At 44.0% G+C, this 23,906-nt stretch overlaps 1 protein-coding gene and 1 long non-coding RNA gene across 2 annotated transcripts in view; one reads left to right on the top strand and one right to left on the bottom strand.

Annotated features, from left to right (window-relative positions):
• The window catches only part of MRS2 (magnesium transporter MRS2), a 33,957-nt gene extending 28,556 nt beyond the window's left edge, over positions 1-5,401 (bottom strand). Inside the window, exons 1-2 of the mRNA XM_027040420.2 lie at positions 5,103-5,401; positions 3,236-3,309 (exon numbers count right to left, since the gene is read on the bottom strand). Of these exons, the coding sequence (XP_026896221.1) occupies positions 3,236-3,309; positions 5,103-5,274 (246 nt within the window). The 5' untranslated portion in view covers positions 5,275-5,401. The remainder of the gene's footprint in view (positions 1-3,235; positions 3,310-5,102) is intronic.
• A 166-nt stretch (positions 5,402-5,567) lies between these two features.
• On the top strand, positions 5,568-23,211 carry LOC106968440 (uncharacterized). Its single transcript, XR_001429143.3, has 6 exons — positions 5,568-5,881; positions 6,687-7,759; positions 15,753-15,835; positions 17,074-17,137; positions 20,263-20,393; positions 21,324-23,211. It is a non-coding gene; the product is annotated as an uncharacterized LOC106968440 (long non-coding RNA).
• Positions 23,212-23,906: the final 695 nt, after the last annotated feature.

The following is a 23,906-nucleotide window of genomic DNA, read 5'->3' as shown; positions in this document are numbered from 1 at the left end:
AACAAAATATTATTTTCTCCCAAATGAGACTACTTATAGTATTATACCATATGGTATTATATCTCCCAAATACAAAAAAAAAAAAAATGCACAGATAAACCATAACAGCTTCTTTAGGTTAAATTCGGTTAGGAGTTAAGGTTTAAAAGAATCTCTTTCATTTGCGAGGATAAATGTGACCTTGGATTAACTTTCTGTCTTGGTTCCACTGGAAATCTGATAAAGGAGTATCAATGTGTCATAGGCAACATTGCTTCTGGTAAAAATGCCTGATACCTGCTAGACCGCACAGGACCAGGAAGACTGTGGACAAATTAGAAACCTCGTGGGAAGCCATGGCTCTGCTTTTCCTGGAGCATGGCTGCTCTTGTAACTGGCCGCGTTCCTCGCGGAAGCCCTGGGTGGGCCCTGGAGCTGGTTATAGGAGACACCGGCACTACAAGGTGTGGGGATTCTGAGCCAAGGTGTAACTCATACCCACCTTTTAGAACAGCAACTCCTTGTACCTGAGCTGTCACATGGGGTCCAGAGAAGCTGCTGGATGGCTGCAAGGGCTTCTTTTGAAGAGGACACATCTGACGCTGCCCTTTCCTTTATCCTTCTGAGCAGACTGAAACCAACTGTGGCTCATCTTGTGAATCTAAGGATTTACTGGAGGCTAGCAAGTCTCTCTGGTGAGTGTAGGGGAATCAATAATGATTTACTGAAAAGGCCTCTTCTGATAGTTTGAAGAGAGGACACAATGCAGAAAATCTACCTATTTCCCAGAAAGCAGAGGGAACATTTTTCTACAATACTTGTCCACAAGTACTGAATACTTGTCAAGTTTGAATGTGTCAAATAACATTTAATGAATCACTATATACTAGGCTGCACTAATTACTGTTAAATATGCATTTCCAGAAAGACCCTAAGATATAGTTGAAGCAACAAATGCTGGGTTATTACCATGGAAACGTATGCATGCTGTGTTAACAGCAAAAGAACAACATCCCACAGTATATATTTTAGCTGGTTTCTCATGAGCAAGGTAAGGTCAACATAAATGAGTACCATAAGCCATCAAAGGGCAAATTTACATCAAAAGGAACTATTTTGTGTAATACAGACTAGGTTTCCTTAATTTCACAAATACACATACCAGCTGAAGAAAGTTTGAAAATAAAGTAAAATAAAACTAATCAGCCCAAATGACAAATTTTGGAGAAAGCCATGCCAATATTTTACTAAACGTTCTCCCAGCCTTTTTCCTCTTCAATACACTCATGCTGCACACACTTCTTTGCAGTCGTGCCTCCTTTTCCAACTTAACGATATATGAACACTTTCGCAGGTCACTATTCATCATTTTTTCTTTAATATTTTGATAAAGATCATACAAACTATGATTTAAAAAAAATGTTTATCTTATAAAGTAACATCACCTAGAAAATGAGCTGATTAGTGAGCTCTCCTTTCAAATAGTATCAACTGATTTTCTTAAGTGTTTTTGGTACACAATTTCACCTGCAAAGAACCTTCTTTCAGTATTTAATTTCTGAATTTATTCTTAAAAAATTTTTTTAATGTTTATTCTTGAGAGAGAGAGGGAGAGGGAGAGAGAGAGAGAGAGAGAGATTGTGAATGGGGGGAGGGGCAGAGAGGGAGGGAGACACAGAATCTGAAGCCAGCTCCAGGCTCTGAGCTGTCAGCACAGAGCCCGACATGGGGCTCAAACTCACAGACGATGAGATCATGACCTGAGCTGAAGTCGGAGACTTAACTGACTGAGCCACCCAGGCACCCCTGCTTCATACAGTTTATAAAGAAAAGTTCTTATGTTCATAAGCCTGAATAATAATGATGATAATGGCTAATATATATCAAGCGCTTACCATGTGAGGCACTATTTTAACGGTTTTATGCCTCTTCCTTATTGGTGTATAGAGATGCAACAGACTTCTGCACCTTGATTTTATATCCTGTGACTTAGTAAATTTATGTGTTAATTAGTTCTAGCAATTTTTTGGTGGAGTCTTTCAGGTTTCCCACCTAGAGTACCATGTTGTCTGCAAATAGTGAAAGCTTGACTTCTTCCTTGCTGATTTGGATGCCTTTTATTTCTTTTTGTTGTCTGATTACTGAGGCTAGGACTTCCGGTGCTGTATTAAACAGTAATGGTAAGAGTAGACATCTTTGTCTTATTCCTGAATCTTAAGGGTTTCACACACAGTTGAGAGTTAATTTGAACTTCACTAGGTACTATTACCCCCAGTGTATACCAATGAGAAAACTAAGGCACAAAAATGTTATCACACCTTGTCCAAGTCTGCCCAGTTAACAGAGGTAGAGCTGAGTTCTGAATTTAGGAATGCTCGTTCAGAACAGGCACTTTTTTTTAAAATTCAACTGTTGTTTTGAAAAAGTTAAAGCCCTACAAAAAAAGCTGCAATATCTTACAACCAAACCCTGTGCAACTTTCACCTAGAGTCCTCTTTTGCTACGATTCTGCCCCAATGACCTATTTCTCTTTCTTAGATACGTGTCTGTGATACACATTATTCTTATTATTTTACTCATTTCCCCCCCTGAATCATTTCAGATCATCGCAGAGATCATGAACCTTTAAAGCATACACTCTTGGGGTGCCTGGGTGGCTCAGTCAGTTAAACGTCCGGCTTCAGCTTGCTCGGGTCATGATCTCGCGGTCCGTGAGTTCGAGCCCCGCGTCGGGCTGTGTGCTGACAGCTCGGAGCCTGGAGCTGCTTCAGATTCTGTGTCTCCCTCTCTCTCTGCCCCTCCCCCATTCATGCTCTGTCTCAAAAATAAATAAACGTTAAAAAAAAAAAGCATACACTCTTAAACACTACACTTTTTCATTTCAACATGCTTCTGCATATATTGTATTGCATAGCACGGGTTTAAGCTCCTGTATGGCCAACAGCCTTCAAGGACTTCTAAACATATTCACGGGGAAATCTTGAGGAGGCAGTGAGGAGCTGTGATTTGAACAACCAGTTCTAGTATCAAAAGAAGACCTCCACATTCAACACCGAAGTTTCAAGGCTGCTCTTAAGCAAATCTAGCTGGCACTCAGGTCACCAAACAAAACACAAAGACAACATGACTTACAAGTATAATGATTCACTATGAAACAAAAAATAAGTATTATCTTGGCAGACCAGTCCACCCCAGTTAACTTAATAAGTACGGGAAGTACTTTCTTTAAGTTATCAAATGTACCATCCATACTCACCACAGTAAACACCGGGGCTACGCTGGCTAAAGTGGCTTGAGAGACATCAGAAGTTCTAAACCGGTGCATTTCACCTGAAGAATAAATCAGGGAATTCTCTGTGGTCATACAACAGGTTTCAACGTATGGCTAAGATAGAGAGCTCTTATAGTATGCGGAAGTCTTCAGACTATTTTTTGGAAACATTTTTCCTAGAGGAATGAGGAATTCCTAGAGGAATGTCCCTTTTAACACTTTTGGTGATTATATTAGATCTGGCAGGGAATGATTTTTAAAAGTAATGGCTTAGGTGAGGTACTAGAATAATTTACGGATTCCAACCACCTTTTTTCTAATGATTACTGCTATCTCAGAGTTGAATGCACAAACGTAGAACACTGTTCTGAGATTAAACGAAAATGTCCATCTTTTTTTGCAGAATTTAAAAAGGCTTCTCATGAAAATTATATTGGTAGACATATTTTAGAAAACACATTGCAAGTAAAACCCATTTCAGCATTCTAGGATCAGGATTATTGGATCTCTAAGTCATGAAACCTATAGATTTTACCTCCATGTATTAACTTTTCCACACATATACTTTACACAGTAAATACTTATGTGATAGCCCATTGAACTGGAATGCAGATCCCATACTCATAAGATAACCCAATGAATTGGAATGAAAACAAATCCTTATTCGAAAATTAATCTATTTAAAACATGTAATCAGACTGAGTTGCAGTGAGTTCTGAAGAATAACCATGTCGATTTAATGACACAAAGGATGCTGTATTCAAAATACTAAAAAGGAATGGGAAGAAGGTGTAAAAAAAATTACCAATTATTTTACATTTCCAAAGTAATCACACAGACTCCACAAAATGTGGAGACACAGTCTCCTTTCCGATCTTATTCTTTCCCATTACATACACTTAGTGACTCCTGTAATTGTTAGCATCTGGGGCTTGTTGTTTCCCCTTTACAAAATACAAATTATAAGAGTCAGGTGAATAAAAGTAAAAGAGCGATAATAAATCAGCATTTGCTAATCAACCACAAGTTAGATAAAGTGTTTCCAAATTGGGAATTGTGAATCTCAACGTTTGTCCTAAAACATCAGATGGGCTGAAACTGGGATCTCGAGCATTATTAAAGGAGGGAAAATGCGATGTACCCGAATACAGACTCCCTGTTGAGCGTGGGGAAGGACGTGGTGATGGCGAGTTGTACTTCAGAAAGCTTTTGAGAATAAAACTGAGAAAACTAGAGGGCAGCGCAATACTTTTGAGGAGCCATACATTGTAACGTCGCTCGTTTCTGAGTATTCTCACCCACATTCACACACTTGGGGAAATGTGATCATTATGCTGTATCACATGGTGAAAACATTAACAGCTCCGATTCCTCCTCCTCGCCACTGCTCGGACCCCTGTGGCTGTCACACTGCCCTGGAAAACTAAGTCAGAGCTTCCTCGGGAGCAACTCTTACTACGAAGTCTCCCAAGTTTTCAGCCTTATTTATAGGTGCGTCCCCATTCCTCACTTCAGCAATGGGGAAAGGGTTACCAGTGTCCATCAGGAAGGGAAAGAAGACTGGGAAGAGACAGTAACAGACAATTATTTCAGGCGGACGAACCCAATCTCGGCTTCAGAGCTACCATATAAGGAATTAGGGAGAAATTCTCGTTAAGAACATTCTTCCCCTTGGAGCACTGCAGAGGGAGGGTTGCAGCGAGGGGCGTGGGGACCTCGGCGCTGGGCGGACCTTCCGGGCGGGAGCCCCAAGGGCGGACTCGGGGCTGAGGCCTGCGCAGGGTCGGACGGTCGGGTCAGGGCCCTGAGGTCGACGCAAGATCGGCGTCCAGGGCCGCGGAGAGGGCCGTACCTGCCACTGGGGGCCGGCGGGGCCCGCACAGCGGCGCGGCCCGGCTCCGCCCGAGGATGTGGGCCGCGCGGCCGCAGGCGGCAACTGGGCGCGCCCCAGGCGTCAGGCCCTGGGCCAGAGCGCACAGCGTGCGCCGGGGCAGGAGCCGGCTCAGGCTCCGCAGGCGTTCCATGGTGCTTGAGCGAGCAGGAGGTGACAGCAACACCCCAACCCCTCATGCCGGACGGTGGCGGGTCGGCCGGCAAGACGCGGCCCCGCGCGGGCGCTTTAAAGAGCGACGGCTGCGTACGGCGCATGCGCGGGTGGCGCCGCGCCTGCACCTCCTCTCCCGCGCATGCTCGGAAGATGACTTTGGGCAAGCTCCTTGAGTCCCTTGGCCAAGCTCCTTGAGTCCCTTGGCCAATCAGAGTTCGCGTCCCGTATGAGGCAAGTCGGGGGTGGGTGGGCGGGGCGCGCTTACCTGCGCCACCCCAGCTGCGGAGCCGGCGCTTAACCCCTGCGACCTTGCAGAGGTCAGGCTGGAGCGTAAAGGGTGGGTCATTGCTAGTGATTGGTGATGGTTGGATGTGAAGAAATACACGACCATAATGCTTTGCCGTTTCTGGAGCGTCTTCGTACTGAGGATCAGATACGCAGTTTGGAAGTAAGGAACTTCTACCCCGTTCCTAACTCAATTTATATTTAAATGTATTGTAGCAGGAACAACTGTCATACGGAATGATGGACTAAACTTCTGCTGGTGAAGATGGAAGCACATAAACTCACAAGATTTACACTCAGTATTTAATCAACTGTAAGATAGTATCAGTTCCAAGGTAGCATTATTTTATGTACCAGCAAGAAAGAAAAAGTGCTGAGAAATTATGCTTTCTATCATTTTAAGACTCATCCCAATTTCAGTCTTTTTTTTTTTTTTATTATTCATTTTGAGAGAGAGAGCCTGTGCATATGCACAGGCTAGCCAGTGGGAGAGGGTCAGAGGGAGAGAGAGAGAGAGAGAGAGAGAGAATATGAATGAATCCCAAGCAGGCTCCACACTGTCAGTGCAGAGCCCCACATGGCTCCATTCCGTGAACGATGAGATCATGACCTGAGCTGAAATCAAGTCCAAGGCTTAACCAGCTGAGCCACCCAGGCATCTCCTAATTTCAGTCTTTATTTAAAAAGTGGGTTTTAGAAGTGATTAAATACAGTATATGTGTATATTTTTATTTTTTTAATGTTTATTTTGAGGGAGCATGCATGTGCACAAGCAGGGGAGGAGCAGAGAGAAAGAGAGCGAGAGCGAGAGAGAGAGAGAGAGAGAGAGAATTCCAAGCAGGCCCCCTTGTGGGCCAGGAGCCCCACTAGTGGCTTGAACTCATCACTGAGGGATCAGGACCTGAGCCGGTAGCAAGAATCAGAAGCTCAATGAACTGAGTCACCCTGGCACCCAGTATATATATATATATGCATATTTTTAAAGCATGAGTTAGTAGACTTGTGCCTTCCAGAGTAGTAACACAAGACAGACACGAGCTTCACAGATTCCCAATCACTGTGTATAAACACAGAACAATGGAGAATTTTTTGTTTTTTCTGTAGGGTATTGGGAATGAAGCTGAATCAGGAAGCCAGCAGACAGAAGACTTCACAGAAGAGGGGGTGTTTGACTTCAGCACTGAGAGCAAAGGATAACATCAAGCCTTAAAATCTGGAAAGAACGTACCTCACAGATTTTTCATTTTACTAAGCGCTTCAGTGATGAAACAGTTCATCCTAAAACACGCCTTCAGAGACCTTTCTTTGAGACAATATGTGATAATTCTTTTAAAAAAACTTGACCCCCCCAGCTCAATGAGACAACTCTGTTTAAGATGGCCTTGCAGAGCCTTAGAAAAGCTCTGGGAAATGGCCAGACACATCACCTTGCAATTCGTGTCAAGGGTTTGGAATTTAACCTGAGAAGGGTAGGCGCCATAGGGGGACTTCAATGAGCAGTGAGGTAAAGATATGAGGTATGTTTAAATGGATGATTCTGTGTGGGGAAGAGATTACAGAGAGTCAAATGTGGAGGCAGAGAGATGGCAATGATGGTTTGTACCAAGATGGAGATGGGGAGACAGGGCGAGCTTGGTCCTATATATTGAAGACCTAGTTGACAAGATTTGAAGATGGAATGTAAGCAAAGAGGCATAGAAGTTGACTACTTTTTTTTTTTTTTTTTTTTTTTTTTGCCTAAACAGCTGGGCAATCATGATGGCATCTAGTGAGAGGGAATTTGAGAGCAGAGAAAGTTGGAGATCAGGTTATGGCATTGTGTTTGATTCTGGACATGCTAAATCAAATATCTAAGCATTGATATCAAGTAAGCAGTCTGGAGTTTGGGGGAGATGTTGGTGCTAACATATACATTGGGAGCTGTGTAGAGGTATTTAAAGCCATGAGACTGGGTATGATCTCTTAGGAAGCGAGACAGCAAAGAGAAAAATTTCTATGATTGAGCCCCAGATCCTCCAGCATTTAATCGTCGAAAAAAGAGGTGGATCCAGCAGAAGAATATGAGAAGGGGTGGCCAGGAAGGAGGAGTAAAATCAGAGGGTGGAATCCTTGAAGCAAAGTGAAGAAAGTGTTTCAAGAAAGAGGAAGTGCTCAATTACGTCAGATGCTACCGACAGGTAAGATGAGAAATGGGAATTGCTTATGTTGGAAGTGACACTGGAGTTTCCTGGTGATCTTGACAGGAGCAGTTTCTGTAGGGGTAGGGATTGGGGTCTGAATAGTCATCTTCCTATTCAGCCCAAGCCGTGACAAGATCCCAGAAGACTTCTGCACCTATATAACAATTTAGCCTTAAGTTTTTTTTTTAAGTTCACTTACTTTGAGAGAGCAAGCAGGGGAGGGGTAGAGAGAGGGAGAGGGAGAGAGAGACAAGCCCAAGCAAGCTCCACGCTGTCAGCACAGGGCTCAGACTTGAGAACCGTGAGATCATGACCTGAGCCGAAATTCAGAGTTGGACGCTTGACTGACTGAGCCACCCAAGCACCCTGCCTTAAGTTTCTTTAATCTCTTTTCTCACCTCTTGAGCTCCAAAGCATGTCGGTTACCTCATCCCCACCTCTGGATTATATTCTTACCTAGAAATGTTTCATGTCAGGAAAGCCATACCAGTAACACACTCTCTGACACTAGCCTTCTGGAGGCTTTATACCCACAATTATATTTTCACATCAGACCCTTGCTGGCTCTTCTCCCTTCTCTACCTAGCCTGGATTATGTAACTGATCATCTGAAATCTCTATGACTTAGTACTTGGAACATGTAGCATTCAGGGGTGTAATCCTAGAAACTACTTTATTTTTGTCCCTCCAATCCTGCTGAGTGGGGCTAGTCCTTCTCCAGCCTCTTGAAAACTTGGGTAGGTCCCATGACTCTTCTGGTCCCTCGGCCCTATGTTCACTCTGTTATCAATTCAGTAATTGAAAACGTCCACTCCATATACCAATTTCAATTCAGTAATTTGCAGTATCAGGCCCCTTATACTAATCACAGCTGCAATCTTCATTCAAAGAAAGGACTTGGTACCTCTCTCCTTGTTGGGCCTGGAGGCAAACAAAAATTTTTGGTGTGGACAGAGATTTTGGACAGCTCCCCCCAACCCCTTCCCACTCCTTTTCTTTCTCCATGGCTGCCATTTCTGACTCTGCCGGGGCAGTGAAGCCAAGTTAGAATGAACGAGTCTTTGACTGAAAGGCAGCATCGTGCTCTCTATAGGCAGGGCAGATATTGAAGCTGACCCCATTGAGGGCATGTCCATGGGTTCTCTGGAAGACCTTCCCCTCTTCCCTCCAGGCCCATCTGGTTGCCAGTCCTTTGATGAGGACAGTGACCCTCCTGATCACTTACAAATTCTGCCTCTTCTTGCCTCAAATGACCAGGCTCCTCTTTTCCCAACCTGCTGCTCTTTTGGGCAGGATCCTTTAAAAAGCAACCCAGACTGATTTCCCATTGTCACGTGTTCACCCCAGGATTCATGCACCATTAGAAGGAAGCACAATTACTTCCCCAGCATAGAGCTGCTATCCTTTGCTTAGGTACAAGCCTGTGACGTCTTCAAGCTCTCAGAGTGATCTTAAGACGTCCCTCTCAATAGACTTGAAGTGAGTGGCAAGCACTCTCCTTACCCCTTTCTCTGGAAGTGTTTCTAAATCTTCCACACCATGTCTGGCCTCAGTCTTCAGTCTTCTGATCCTTTGACATCTTCCACCTGGGTGAGAGGTCCACCTGTGTAGTGGCTTCTCTATAAATTCCCTTCAGAAGTTGGTAACTGACCTTGGTGCTGGTACCCTATCTTGGCACTTCAGCGGAAACACCTGTATTCCTCAGCACCCTCGATCCTTTGCACTTCTTTTATTCATTAATGAAGTTATTCATTTCACAAGTACTTGCTGAGCATGACAATGTGCCAAGTATTATTTTAGGTTCTGGGGTAAATGCGTGAAGGAAACAAAGTACCTGTCTGTAGTGAGTAGAATGCTGCCCCCCCCCCCAAATTTATGTTCGCTCGGAACCTCAGAATGTGACCCTATTTGGAAGTAGGAGTCTTTGCAGGTTCAACTAGTTAAGCATCTCAAGTTGAGATCATCGAGGATTTATGGTGTGCCCTCAATTCAGTGACTAGTAGTCTTTATCAGAGAAAGGAGAGGGAGGCTTGACCACTCAGACCTAGCAGACCACCATGTAAAGGTGGGAGTAGAGATTGGAGTGATTCAGCTGTAAGCCAAGGAGCACCAGAAGCCACCAGAAACCAAAAGAAGCATGGATGGATTCTCCCCTAGAGCCTTCAGTGGGAGAGAGGTCTTGCTGATACCATGAGTTTGGTCTTCTAGCCCCCAGAACCGTGAAAGAATAATGTTCTGTTGTTTTAAGCCGCCCGTTTTCTGGTACTTTGTTACAGCAGCCCCAGAAAATGCATACCCTGCTTTCCTGTAGCTTAAATCCTAGCTGATGGGGGCCCATAAAATTCGGGGCCCCAGCTGTGCCCTCACTACCACCCGATGATTATTTCACTGCCCTCTCTCAGTCCCTGCCCCCCTTCTCTCCCCGTAATACCTCCTTTAAGTCTTTACTGGTGTCCTCAAACCTCTTATTCCAGCCAAGCTCCTCCAGTCATTTCCAGTACAAAATAATTTTACTGAGGGGAAATACACGCTACAGATCAAAAGCAAACAAGACATATTATAGTTTTATGTTTCCCTTCAGCTTAATTTACTGTTAAGTTCGAACTTTTGTGGCTCTTTAATATTTGGCTTCAGGATTCAAATCAAAGCCTCCTGCCAAAGAATTGTGGGCCTTTAGTAAGAAGTAAATTCCTTCGGAGCCTCAGATATATGTTCTGGTTACTCTTATCCCTTCACAACAAATATGGTCCAGGCACTGTACTTGGTCCAGGGAATACAAAATAAAGAGATTGATTTTAGTCTTGGGGAGCTCACCTGAGAAACATGATAATGCAGACAACTGTTTAATTTCCCTTGTGAGAAGAAGGTCACTATCTGTGACCAGTGCAGGATCTCAGGGCACTTGGATGCGGTGAACCAACATGCGAGGGCAGGGAAACCCTTTCTCAGGAAATGACAGTTTGGTTGAGACTGGGATGCATAAACATTAGCAACAAGGAGGGACTGAGAAACATTTCCAAAAAGGGGGAAAATGCGTGGGAAAACAAGTGGGGTTTTTTTGGTCATTGGAAGAATTGCCAGAGGTGTCTGACGACGCATGGTGGATGAGGCCCTCGAGTGGGTCTAGGTGAGGCCAGAGGGGCAGGTGGGAACTAGATTGTCCTGGGCTTTATACAAGTTAAGGAGTTTGGATTTCATTCTGTGAGAAATAGGGAAAGTATCAAAGGGCTTTAAGCTGGGGGAAGGATTCCATTTTCGTTCTTAGATGACCACCCTGGAGACATCTTTGGAGACGGGAGTGTATGGGGCAGGGGAAGAGGAGGAGCCGGAAGACCATTGGGAAGCTTCTGTAGGCATCCAGAGAAGACTTGAGGGGACGCTGGGTGAGGGCAGGGAGAACGGTCATGGGGAGAAAAGACTGGAGAGATATATAGAAGTAGAGCGGGTAGGACCAGGTGAAAGGTAAGAGGGAGAAGGCATATAAGCCTGCTGGGGCTGCCGTAACAAAATTCCACAGACTGGAGACTTAAACAACAGACATTTCTTTCTCACGGTTCTGGACCCTAGAAGCCCAGGATCAAGGTGTTGGTAGGTTCTCTGCTTGGCTTGTAGATGGTGCCCTTCCCTGTGCCTTTTTCTGCACATATACATCCCTGGTGTTTCTGTGTGTCCTAATCTCCTCTTCTTGTAAGGACACCTGTTCGATTGGATCAGGGCCCACCCTAATAATCTCATTTTTATTACCTCTTTAAAGGCCCTCTCTCCAAATATGTTATGTTCTGAAGTCCTGGGGGTTTGGGCTTTAAGATATGCATTTGGGGACACCGTTCATTCAATAGCAGAAAGTAACGATGAACCCATGATTCTGAGAGAAGCAAGATGGTGGTGGATAGTACTATGTACTGAGTAAGGGAAACCCGGAGGAAGGAGAGTTCAGCGGAAAGAGTGGGAATTCTATTTGGACCTGTTGAGTTGGAGATTGCCGAGTACATATCTAGATAACGTTGGTCTGGAGTAGGGGATAAAGCGGTGGGCTAGGCGGAGAAATGTGGGGCTTGGGCATCTAGAAATAAGCGAAGCTGTGGGCATGTAGGAGGTTGCCCGGGGAGGATGTGAAAGGAGGAAGGGTCCAGATCACATTCTCCAGGGGACACCAACCAATACTGGAACCTGGAGCAGGAGGTCCCCAAGAGATTAAGGGGATGGGCCCTGTGGTCCAGCATGGACTAGCCCAAGTGGTAGGAGCCCCCAATAAAATAGTGGAGTCACTCTGAGAGCTTGCTGTATTTGACTACAGTGGGAAGGTAGAGAAGTTAGTGAAGGTAAAGGGGACTAGAAGTTACCATAGTTTGAGTCTTCGTTAAGTTCCCTAAGAAAACAACCCAGGCTTCTCCTTAGTAAAAATGAATGTAGATCCTCGGGGGGGTGGGGGTGGGGTGGGAGGAAGGCTCTCCCTGATGGCTTTGGAAGTCTGGCGCACTGTCCCTCCACTGTTTTCCCTGGGGCTTTCTTACTGCCACTGCCATCATTCTGAAGTGGGGTTCACTCTTTTGAAAGTTCTGCCTCAACCCCGACTACGTATTGCGTTTTCTGTTATATACCAAGCATGCACTAAGCACCACAAGCAGTAAACCGGAGGACAAGGTCCGTGCAACATTGTGTTACTGCTTTAGTTTCCCAGACAGCCTCATCTAACTGCCAGGTTTCCTCAAGGCAGTAGTCTCCAACTTCTTGTTTAATCACAAAGGATGCTTTGTGTTACTTCCCTCCTTCCCAGAGAGATATGGCAATTCCTACAATATTACATCAGATGAAATAAACTTGTATGTAATAAGTGTCTGCATGTGTTTTGCTTTTTAGTGAGTCTAATATGTTTTCGAGTAGATAAATGGTCAATTATTATTAAGTCATTTCTAAAACGTTGAAAGTAGCTTTCAGATTCTCCTTATTGTCATAGAGCCTCAGGATTTGGGCATCCCAGGCTGGGGATCCTGGTCCTAAAAGAAATGCTTTTCCATGGTTGCCAGAGGGGTGACTATGTTAAAGTCGATCTTTCTCTCTCCTTTCTCCTGCTCTCGATGCACCTGTTGCTAGCAGGCGTGTTTTTCTAATGAAAACATTTCAGCCCCATGTAGAGTTAATTTAAACAATTTCACCTTTCTAGTATTTCTCTGAGGGACAAGAATATCTAAATTTATATCTTACGGAGGGTATCAACCAAAACACCCAAATACATTTTCTATTTTGAAAAACAATGGCTGAAAATTGTTAGCATATCATGTTCCAAGAAAAAATACATAATCCAAAAGAATGTAGTCAGACGTGATTCATGATTCATAAGAATCTTCCTTTCTGAGTTACTGGCTTTATTGCTGGAAATTTAGCAAAACGTACTTGGTTTCGCACTGAATAAGTACTGCGTACAAGCTGAAGGTTTATATATTGCATAGGAATGGAAAGGATTACAGAGCATTCTTGTATCAAGGTTTTTCAACCTCAGCTCTACGGACATTTTGGATCAGGTGATTCATTATTGGCGGGGAGCGCTGTCCTGGGCATTGTAGGACATTTAGAAGCAGCCCTGACCCACTAGGTCCTAGCAGCACACGGGCCCTGAGATGTGAAGCCAAAGATGTCTCCAGGCGTGGTCACTTTTTCCTGGGCAGCAAAATCACTTCTGACTGGGAACCACTGTATTTTATAAGAATTAGAAGAATCCACCAACCCCAAGACCGTTTCTCCTTTTGCAAGTTAGACCTCTTTAAATTTTGACAGACATTTTCTTCACACATAGTAGACATTCAAAAGTGCAAATCTAATGTTACCGGACTGTAGCACTGAATTAAATTTTATTCTTTATGACTTAAACATGTGTCCTGATTTATTTGCCTCCATTACCACAAACCACAAGTCCAGCTTTTAAAATCATGATCCTGTTCGGACGCCTAGATGGCTCAGTTGGTTGGGTGTCTGACTTTGGCTCAGGACATGATCTCATCTCACGGTTTGCCCAGTGTCGGCTCTGTGCTGACAGCTCAGAGCCTGGAGCCTGCTTGGGATTCTGTGTCTCCCCCTCTCTCTGCTCCTCTCCCGCTCGTGCTCTGTGTCTGTCTCTCTCAAAAATAAATAAACATTACCAACATGTTTTAAAAATTAAAAAAAATAAAATCATGATCCTGTCTACACCCAGGACCTGCAGTGGTAAATTGGGATCTCTGGGGTCTGGGTCTGTGATCCACCTGGGGGTTCCAAGAGATAGCTTTCCCACGTTTGAAAAGTTTTCAGAACTTTGGCCACAGGAGGGAGCACTATTCCTGTGCTTGCTTGTTCATTTATTGACTATTTTAATACATGCTTTCAGAGTTAAGTGATACAGGGAATTCCTAACCTAGGAATCAGAGGCACAGTTAGTGTATTAGTCAGGATTTCCCAGAGGAGCTGAACCAACAGGAGGAAAGGAGATTTGTCAGGAAGAGCTGGCCCACTTGATAATGTCTGAGAAGTTCCAACGTCTGCCAATCTGCTGTCTGCAAACCGCGGACCCAGGAAAGCCTGTGGTGTGATTTAGCCTGAGTCTGAGGCCCAAGGCCAGGGGACCCAATGGTGGAAGGGCCAGTCTGGGAGCGGAAGATGAGAGCAGACATCCCAGGTCAAGCAGGGAGGCCGAAGAGAAATAAATGGTGAATTCCTCTGCTGGTTTGCTTTGGTTTTTCTAGTCAAGCCCACCACCCATTCAATGACGCCCACCACACCGGCAACAACAATTTACGGAGTCTGTTGCTTCAAGTGCTAATTTAATCTGCCGACACCCTCACAGACACTCAGAAATACCGTTCAACCTGGGCACTCTGTGTCCCCGTCAAGTCGGCACCTAAATGTAACCATCACCACCATCCACGTCGGGAATCCAAACACCTCTCCGTTCTTATGATCTAAGCTTGTGCCCACCTGCCACTGCATTTATTTCACAGTTGTAGTTTTGGAAAGCAGTAGGCCAAGGTAGAATTTACACAACAGATTGCTGTCCCATGCAACCGTTTTAAAGAATTTCTCAGACTGAAGGTGTTCGAACTAACCTCTTGTACTTTGAGGAGAGCACATATGTGCAGACCCCTGCTAATCGGTGTAGTATCCACCTCTATATGACATCTGCAGGTACGATGAGGAGGTGTCGAATCTGAGGCAGTGTGTGTGTGTGTGTGTGTGTGTGTGTGTGTTTCATTATTTAGTTTTTTCCTTTTTATAAAGATTTAGCATCTGTCAAAAGTTTTAAGTTTTCGCTTGTGAAGATAGTAGGCCTAATAAGTTTTACACTTCTAGGCTTTAAAAAAATACACGTCCATGCCCTTCATACTATCACACGCTTGAACTGGCTGGGGAGGACAGCCAAGAACACGATACGGTGAATCTGATGAAAATTTACTTTAAAGTAGTTCAGATTGGGAGAGAGAGAATTCAGTAGAGCAAAGCCTTGTGTGATGTGTGTTCTATTTGTTAAATTTACATGAATTTATGTAAAATGTATACACTTTTCAAAAATGTATTAAGTTTTATTAAATCTTACCATTTCTGTCTTCTAAACACCCAGCTTGTCATAGGATAGATCACTGTCTCCTCTTTCCTCTCCCAGCACAACGGGAAGCCCATGTTAAGGTCTGAACCATCTAGGATAATCTGGGAAGAATGGAATTTCACTCTTCCGGGAATGTTGGAAATGTCTGGGGCCACCCCTTCTGCAGTGTACCAGACATAGAAGTGACATTTTGAAACCGATAGAGATGCAACCACACATTTTTAATATAGTCCTAAATGCCTAAGGAAATGTCTCCTATGATCCAAATTACGATACAGGACGGCATCATTTAAGCTGAGGAGGGGGTGCAGGGAATGAGGCTCAGATTTAGTTATGGGTAGTTAGCTAGATGACGCTTTTTGTTTCAACCCTTCTTACTGGGAATGTGTCTGACCGTGTTCTTCTTTTCTGCGACAGTCAGTGAAGCTTTGGTGACCTGGGTCATGACGCTAAATGCAGTTGCTTACTGAGTGATGCGCTGGCACTGGGTTTTATACCAGGTAAACCGACTTCTGATTGCCATGACATCTTACAATCATGGTTGGCCGATGATGGCAGGATCCCGAGAAAGCGGCTGCCGGCTTTGCTTCCCGCGCTCTCGGGGGCTCTCTGATTTGGGGGGTGGAGAAGTGGTGGCTGCAGGAGGGGCGGGGGCTTGTCAGGTAGGATGAGGTCTTGGGGCAAGGCTGTCAGAGAGATTTGTGAGGACTGACCCCACGGGATGACATTCCTTCTTCCAGTTAAGACACCTGTGATGACAAGACACGCCCCAGTGTTTGACAGAACCCTAAGAAGGAAAATAATTTCAAACAAACGAGGAAGATAATTTCAAATAAACGAGGACACAATACTTTCTCATAGATTTTTTTTAAGGTTTTACTTACTGAAAGCTCTTTTTCAGATTTTATTTAGACATAGGTTTCTATTGTATAACAGTCTTGTACATAAATGGGAAAATGTAAGCAAAATATTCGTTAAGACACTCCTAAGACTTGTTGTTCCAATGTTAAATCATAGTTTAATCTTAATTTTTAAAAATGTTTATTATTTATTTTTGAGAGGGAAAGAGAGAGAAAGAGCGGGAAGGAAAGAGAGGGAGAGAGCACAAACCGGGGAGGGGCAGAGAGAGAAAGGGAGACACAGAATCTGAAGCAGGCTCCAGGCTCGCCCCTTAAGTGAATTTTTTAAAGATTATACCATGATTGGAATGCCTGGGTGGCTCAGTGGTTAGGCGTCTGACGTAGGCTCAGGTCATGATCTTGAGGTTCGTGGGTTTGAGCCCCGTGTCAGGCTCTGTGCTGACAGCTTGGAGCCTGGAGCCTGCTTCGGATTCTGTGTCTCCCTTTCTCTGCCCCTCCTCTGCTTGTGCTCTGTCTCTCTCAAAAATAAATAAATTTTATTTATTCTGTCTCTCTCAAAAATAAATATTAAAAGAATAAAAAAGTGAACTAAGCCTCACATATGAAGTATTAACCATGCACATCTCTCAGCTTGGGTGGTGGCAACGTGAACCATTTGGCCTGATTCCTTCTTGCTCACACAATACACCACTACCTGGTCAAGGACAGGTATAAGACTACCTTGACTGTAAGGCATATCCTGACTTCAGAGACGATGAAAAAACGTATGCATCTTGCAATAAATGTAATGTGGTGATCTGTTTTTTCTTTCCTCTCTTCCTCCTTCTGCCTCGAGTAAATTCATGATACTAATTTTTTTTTTCATTTGTCTCTTTCAGATGAAAACTGAGTTAATCATGGGAAAAATCAGGCAGAGTTCAGGGTGTGCTGGGTTTCAAATAGGTAAGGTTTTACTGCATGTGAACTTAAATGGACCTACAGCCTTCTCATTTGTTCACGTAGATGTTTTAAGAAGTTCTTTTCAAATCTACACCCCTTATGGTTTTTCTGCACTATCTGAAAATGTCACTAGGAAATGATCAAACAGGTCATAAATCTGATGGGCTAAAAAATGTTATATTGCACAATCATTGAAACTTCTGGAGTTAGTTTATAATTAAGTTAGAAATCAATATATGTGAGGAGAAAGTACTAGGGTGTCTGGCTTCCATCATACTACTTGCCATGCTAGTCATGTCTTATTGACCGATACCAATTTCTAAATTGGAACTTCCAAACTTTAAATGACATCAGAACATTATAGTTCACTAAGGCAGCTCTTTCCATTAATTCAGAGACTGGACTGCAGTTAACCAGTAACTTCTGCATCAGTGACATAATTTCTTGCAAAATTGGTATTTTGTAATGGTTAACTTTGCTCCTGGCTGTTCACAGCAGGGGGTAGTTCTCTTTCATCAAAGTCTTCTGTTTATTACAGTCCACCAGGGCTTAAGACATTATGCCTTAAAACAAAACAAAACCCTCCCAGGTACTAAGTGGTAGCACTATTTTACCTCACTAATTGTCAGTGAACTAAGGAAACCCTTCCAAAGTGCTTACTAAACAAATGATAGTCCAAACTGGGCATCTAAGATTTTGCCAGAGGTAGCCTTTTAATGATGATAGAGCCAGAGACATAGTCATCTAAGTCATCTTGCTGGTGTTAAAGGGTAGTGATTTTTTTTTTTAATTTTTATTAATTTTTTTAAACGTTTATTTATTTTTGACAGAGAGACAGAGCATGAGCGGGGGAGGGCAGAGAGAGAGGGAGACACAGAATCCCAAGCAGGCTCCTGGCTCTGAACTGTCAGCACACAGCCCGACACAGGGCTTGAACCCACAGACCGTGAGATCATGACCTGAGCCAAAGTCGGATGCTCAACTGACTGAGCCACCCAGGTGCCCCTAAACACTTTACTTTTTAGGTGCCCCTAAACACTTTACTTTTTAAAGTTTTTTTGTGAGAGAGACAGAGCGTGAGCAGGGGAGGGGCAGAGAGGGAGAGAGGGACACAGAGCCTGAAGCAGGCTCCAGGCTCGGAGCTATCAGCACACAGCCTGATGTGGGGCTCGAACTCACGAATCGTGAGATCATGGCCTGAACCGAAGTCGGACACTTAACCGACTGAGCCACCCAGGCGCCCCTAAATGGTAGTGATTTTTAACTTTGTGAAAAGAAAGAAAGAAAGAAAGAAAGAAAGAAAGAAAGAAAGAAAGAAAGAAAGAAAGAAGGAAGTAAGGAAGGAAGGAAGGAAGGGAGGGAGGAAAGAGAAAGAGAGAGGGAAAGAGAAAGAAAGAAAGGAGAAAGAAAGAAAAAAAACTTTTGTTCTGAGGTCATATAGAATTAAGGTCAGTGGAAAAAGTCTGTCCATTGTGGGAAAATATGAAAGAAGTCCCTGGGATATTGGAGAACAGGCCTTAAAATGCAGTTTCACTGCTTTGCTCCAAATCTGAATCGTGAAAGGAAACTCACAGTTCACCACCACCACCAAAGAAATCAGCAACCTCAGATATGCATCCTTCTAATTTCCACGTTAAGGAAACCTGATGATAACTTGGAGAGGCAGCAGTAAGCCCCTCCCCCAGCACCTTGAATTCTTGGTGGGGGAAGACACTGACTGCTAATTAAGCTTTGGTTTTGTATCTGTAAACACCACTTCTGCCTTATGTAAATAAGATATTTACACCACTTACTTAATGATTATGCAGATAAATAATTTAGAGCCGAGAGACAGAGTCAAACCATTCCTAAGGTTTTTGCCAGTTCACAGACCCCAGCTGAAGACAATGAGTAACAATTTTATTAACTTGGAATCAAAGTCTTGCTTCTGTTGAGAGTGACCCAAGGGATTTAATTGTAAGTGAAGGGGATGTATACTTGCCTGAAATGCAGAAAGAATTTTGAGCTTAGGTTGCCTAATTTTGAAAGTTTTTTTTTCCCCTCCTCATTGCTAGATTGTTAAATCACCACGGAGGAGAAACTGCTTTGTTTAAATAGCTTTTCTGTTCCAAGAACCAGAGTATTACAACAAACTCCTCGGGTGACAGAGCAAATTGTGCCATAGGTGAAATTACTCAGAGAAAATTTCCAATATTACATCTCCTTCCAGACGTGCCACAGGCAAGTGAAATCCGCCTAGCAGCTTCTTGCCACAAAGCAGAAATCATTTAAAAAGCCAAGCTCTCAAAAATAAATAAATAAATAAATAAATAAATAAATAAATAAATAAATAAAATAAATACAAACAAACAAACAAATAAATAAATAAAAAGCCAAGCTCTTGAGGCACTTGGGTGGCTCAGTCGGTTAAGCATCTGACTCTTGGTTTCGGCTCAGGTCATGATCTCACGGTTCCAGGAGTTCCAGCCCCACATTTGGGCTCTGTGCTGACAGTGTGGAGCCCGCTTGGGATTCTTTCTTTCCCTCTCTCTCTGCCCCTCCCCTGCTCGCTTTCTCTGTCTCTCTCAAAATAAATAAACTGAAAAAAATAAATAAAAAGCCAGGCTCTTTGTTCTACACCTTCCGTGTCATAACTGATCCATTCTCCCAGGGGTTCTGGTATTCTGTAAGATAATGTAGTGATTCATCCTTGTTTCCAGAAACTAGAAGGTATGAGAATAAAGGAAATCAGTGATACATATGATGTATATTGCCATGTTGGAGAAGGTCATTGAAAAGACACGATTGACCTGCGAGCTGGACTCCGGTATTAGAGGTTCCTCTCCCCCTCCCCCGTCCTGGGGATGTGGGGTCCTCCTGCTTTTCCCGCCCCCAGAGGCCGCTCTAAGGACACAGCCTTGAGATGGTGATGTGGTGTTGAGAACACCTGCATGGTATACGTGACTGAACCCTTTTGGGGCCTCTTTATGAACTTTTAAGATATGGCAGGTGGATGCAGGGATCCATTCATCTTGCTCCCGATAAGACAAACCTGACATGAAAGCTCCCTTTGTTTATTACAAGTGCCACCTACCAAACCGAAATGGCCTGCCTCTTTCTTCCATGTCTCCTTGCCTTCCCTCCTACAGCTGGTTTCAGATCCCATCCAGAGAGCCCCAGAGAGGGCTGTGAACCATCATGCCAATAGATACACAGAAACAAACCAGAGGGAATCAGCTGAAGATCGCTGTAGTCCTGACTCCTGCCACATCCTTCTCTGGTACCTCATGCAACTCAACTATCATTTAAAGGCTTTTTGAAACATTCGATGATTTGTGTTTTTCATTTGCCACTAGTTTTAAACTCAACTTCAGACCTGCAGGCCTATCCACTTTCCCAGAAAGGAAGCAAATCGGTGTAAGGGCTAGATGCTCTTTAGGACAAAAACGTGTAAAATAAAGGGGGTGGTGATTAGTTAGAATCGGCAAATAACTCATTACAAATAATGAATTATGAGCTGCATTGTGTACCCCTCAAAATTCACGTATTGAAGTCCCAAGGCCCTATTGTCCCAGAACGTGACTGCACTTGATGCTAGGTATTTAACGAGGTAGTCAAAGTGTGGTTCTTAGTGTGGGTCCTAATTCAAAGATTGGTGTCCTTACACAAAGAGGAGATTAGGACACAGGCCTGCACAGAAAGAAGACGACGTGAAGACAGAGAGAGAAAACAGCCATCTACAAGCCACAAGAGAGGTTTCAGAAGAAACCACCCCGCTGACACCTTGATCTAGGACTTCTAGCCTCCAGAACTCAGACATGATACATTTCTGTTAAGCCACCCAGTCTGCGGGTGACCCTGCAGCCTGGCCGGCTGACCCCACAGACACATACATGCTCCTCAAACAGGACTAGCTCCTTCTTGGCAGCTTTACACTTCACTCTGAGGTTATGCTGTTTTTAAAAAGATAGATATATAGTCTTTTATCTATATTATAGGCTAAACGTGTTAACCTCTCAACATTACGATCCTGTAATTTATTGTACTTGTGATCATACACAAAAAGGGTGGTTTAGAATACAAAGGTTTTTTCAAAACCCAAGAAGCGGAGCATTCATAATTAGCTGTACTAAATGTTCTACATGGAGTGTCTTGTCTCATCCTGGCTATAACCTATGGAATAGGTAATATCCTTGCTTCTATTTTACAGATGAGAAGACTGTGGGCATAGAGAGGGTAAATGCCATGCTCACTGTGGAGAGCCAGAATTCAGGCACTCTCTAGTCCCGTGACCGCTGGTTTTTGAGATGAAGTATCTCACACAGTACTTGTGGGACATATGGCTGTTATTAAATGCTGGGCGTCTCCTAGTTTCTGAGATGGTACACCAGGGAAATCCTTCAAAAACATTACCGGAATTGCGTTTTTGGCCCTACAATGACAGCGATGAGATGAGACCCCCAAAAACAAAGGCACAAGAAGGCTTTACGGAGGCTACGGCTGGAGCCGAAAAGAGACACAGCACTGACGGAGGATACTTAATGTAGTCTCCTGGAACAGAGGGGGGACCCTGCTTAAACAGACAAAACCCAGGTTCCCTCTGGGCCCAGTATGCTAAGGAGAGAAAGGGAAAGAAAAATGCCTCATCTTGATTGGTTGGAAGGGCCTCGTCCTGATTGGTGGATATTAGTGGCAACTCAGGCAGCCCATTGTTGAGTTTTGGAGCTGAGGTCCTCTGGTTTATGTCCAGCTCCTACATGGGGCTCATCCTGGCTGCATCCTGATTGTGCTCTGTAGCAGAAGTGGTTAAAAAATATTTTTTTATGTTTATTTCTGAGAGGAAGACAGAGCATGAGTGGGGGAGGGGCAAAGACAGAGAGGGAGACACAGAATCCGAAGCAGGCCCCAGGCTCTGAGCTGTTAGCACAGAGCCCTACATGGGGCTTGAACTTGTGGAGTGTGAGATCATGACCTGAACCGAAGTGCAGCCACCCAGAGGCCCTTGTAGGAGAGGTGGTTTAATAACAGCCAACAGGCAACGCCCCGGGTGCGTAATGTTTTTCACTTGGGGCTCGTTCCCATGGTCCCTGTCTCCAAAGCTGGATTAGAAACTACCTGGCAGGGGTGCCTGAGTGGCTTAGTAGGTTAAGCTTTCGACTTTGGCTCAGGTCATGAACTCAGGGTTCATGAGTTCCAGCCCTGCATGGGTCTCTCTGGTCTTTCTGCTGTCCACACAGAGCCCTCTTGGGATCCTCTCTCCCTCTCTCAAAAATAAGTAAACATTGAAAAAAGAAACCATCTGGTGACTGAAGGGAAATTGACCACCCCTGGTCCTGACTGGGGAGCTTCACCACCGGGGAGAGGATTGGGGGTGCTGAAGGGTGCGTACACCCTCATGACGCCAGGATCTGCTTGAATCCAGCTGGAAGCAAACCATTCTTCCCTTCTTTTTCTTTCTCTCTTTTTCCCTTCCTCCCTTCATTCCAGGCTACATAGTTGACTATTGTGACGTATAGGAGAGAGAAACAGAAGGTGCAGATGGGGGAGGAAGGGCCCAATATCAGCCACACTGTGTAAATGAGAAATAGCGCTTTGTCCAGAGTAGATTCTGAGTATTTGCTAATGAATGAATGCATGCATGCATGCAGTAGGCAGTTAAGATCCAGGACTGGAAGTTAGAGACTCAGAATGGGTAAGGTCATAGGTTTGTGTACAGTGACTTAGTACGGAAATGCTTTCAGGGTGATTGGTAATTAGGAAGCCAGGTGAGGGTGTGATTTCAGGCAATATCTCACCAAGGGCAGCTTGAACTCGACTGCACACAGGGACTCTAAAGTATACCTTATACTTACGAAGTAACCTGACCTAAGTCATTTGATGAATGCATTGCAATGTGTGTGCATTATAAAATATAAAATATCTGGGGTGCCTGGGTGGCTCAGTGGGTTAAGCCTCTGACTTCAGCTCAGGCCATGATCTCACGGTTTGTGGGTTCAAGCCCTGAGTTGGGCTCTGTGCTGACAGCTCAGAGCCTGGAGCCTGCTTCGGATTCTGTGTCCCCCTCTCTCTCTGTTCCTCCCCTGCTCATGCTCTGTCACGTGCTCTCTCTCTCTCTCTCAAAAATAAACATTAAAAAATAAAAAATATCTCAGCAATTTTCTTCATCTCTTTCTTGTAATAAAATTCTATCATTACTAATAACTATTGAGTGAGCTGATTTTGGAGGTCAGATTCTCTGTCATCTGGAATATACAATTTTTGATCCCATCTATATGCTATACAGTGTGGGACATGAGCAATCCCTCAAGAGCAAAGTTTTGTGCCTAACAGACCCGGGGCAGCTACACCGACTGTCTGACATGTTGACTCCAATGAATTTAACTGTAGTTGAAAACCTCAGGCAATTTTTTTCTTCCTTATTGTGAAATAATTGTCTAGAGATGGAAATTCTCCAGGTGGCTAGTTAAATGCCTCCAGAAGGCATGGGGCACTGATGAATCCCTCTGAGAATTTCTGTAGTTTACAAGTGGCTTTACTGGTTAAAGAATCTCATTAACTCTACCCCTTTAGAGCGGGGTCTGTGGAACGGCCTGTTTGTGAAGAAACAGTAATGTAAATCTCAGCATCTTTGGATGAAACTCTAATGCAGAGTTGTTTTCTTATCTTAAAACCACACTGATAATTGGGAATGCAAACTGGTGCAGCCACTCTGGAAAACAGTATGGAGGTTCGACAAAAAACTAAAAATACAACTACCCTACGACCCAGCAATTGCACTACTAGGCATTTATTC

This window comes from Acinonyx jubatus, chromosome B2 (assembly GCF_027475565.1).
Source record: "Acinonyx jubatus isolate Ajub_Pintada_27869175 chromosome B2, VMU_Ajub_asm_v1.0, whole genome shotgun sequence".
Taxonomy (NCBI): Eukaryota; Metazoa; Chordata; class Mammalia; order Carnivora; family Felidae; genus Acinonyx; species Acinonyx jubatus.
This window is presented reverse-complemented; position numbering and strand designations above follow the sequence as displayed.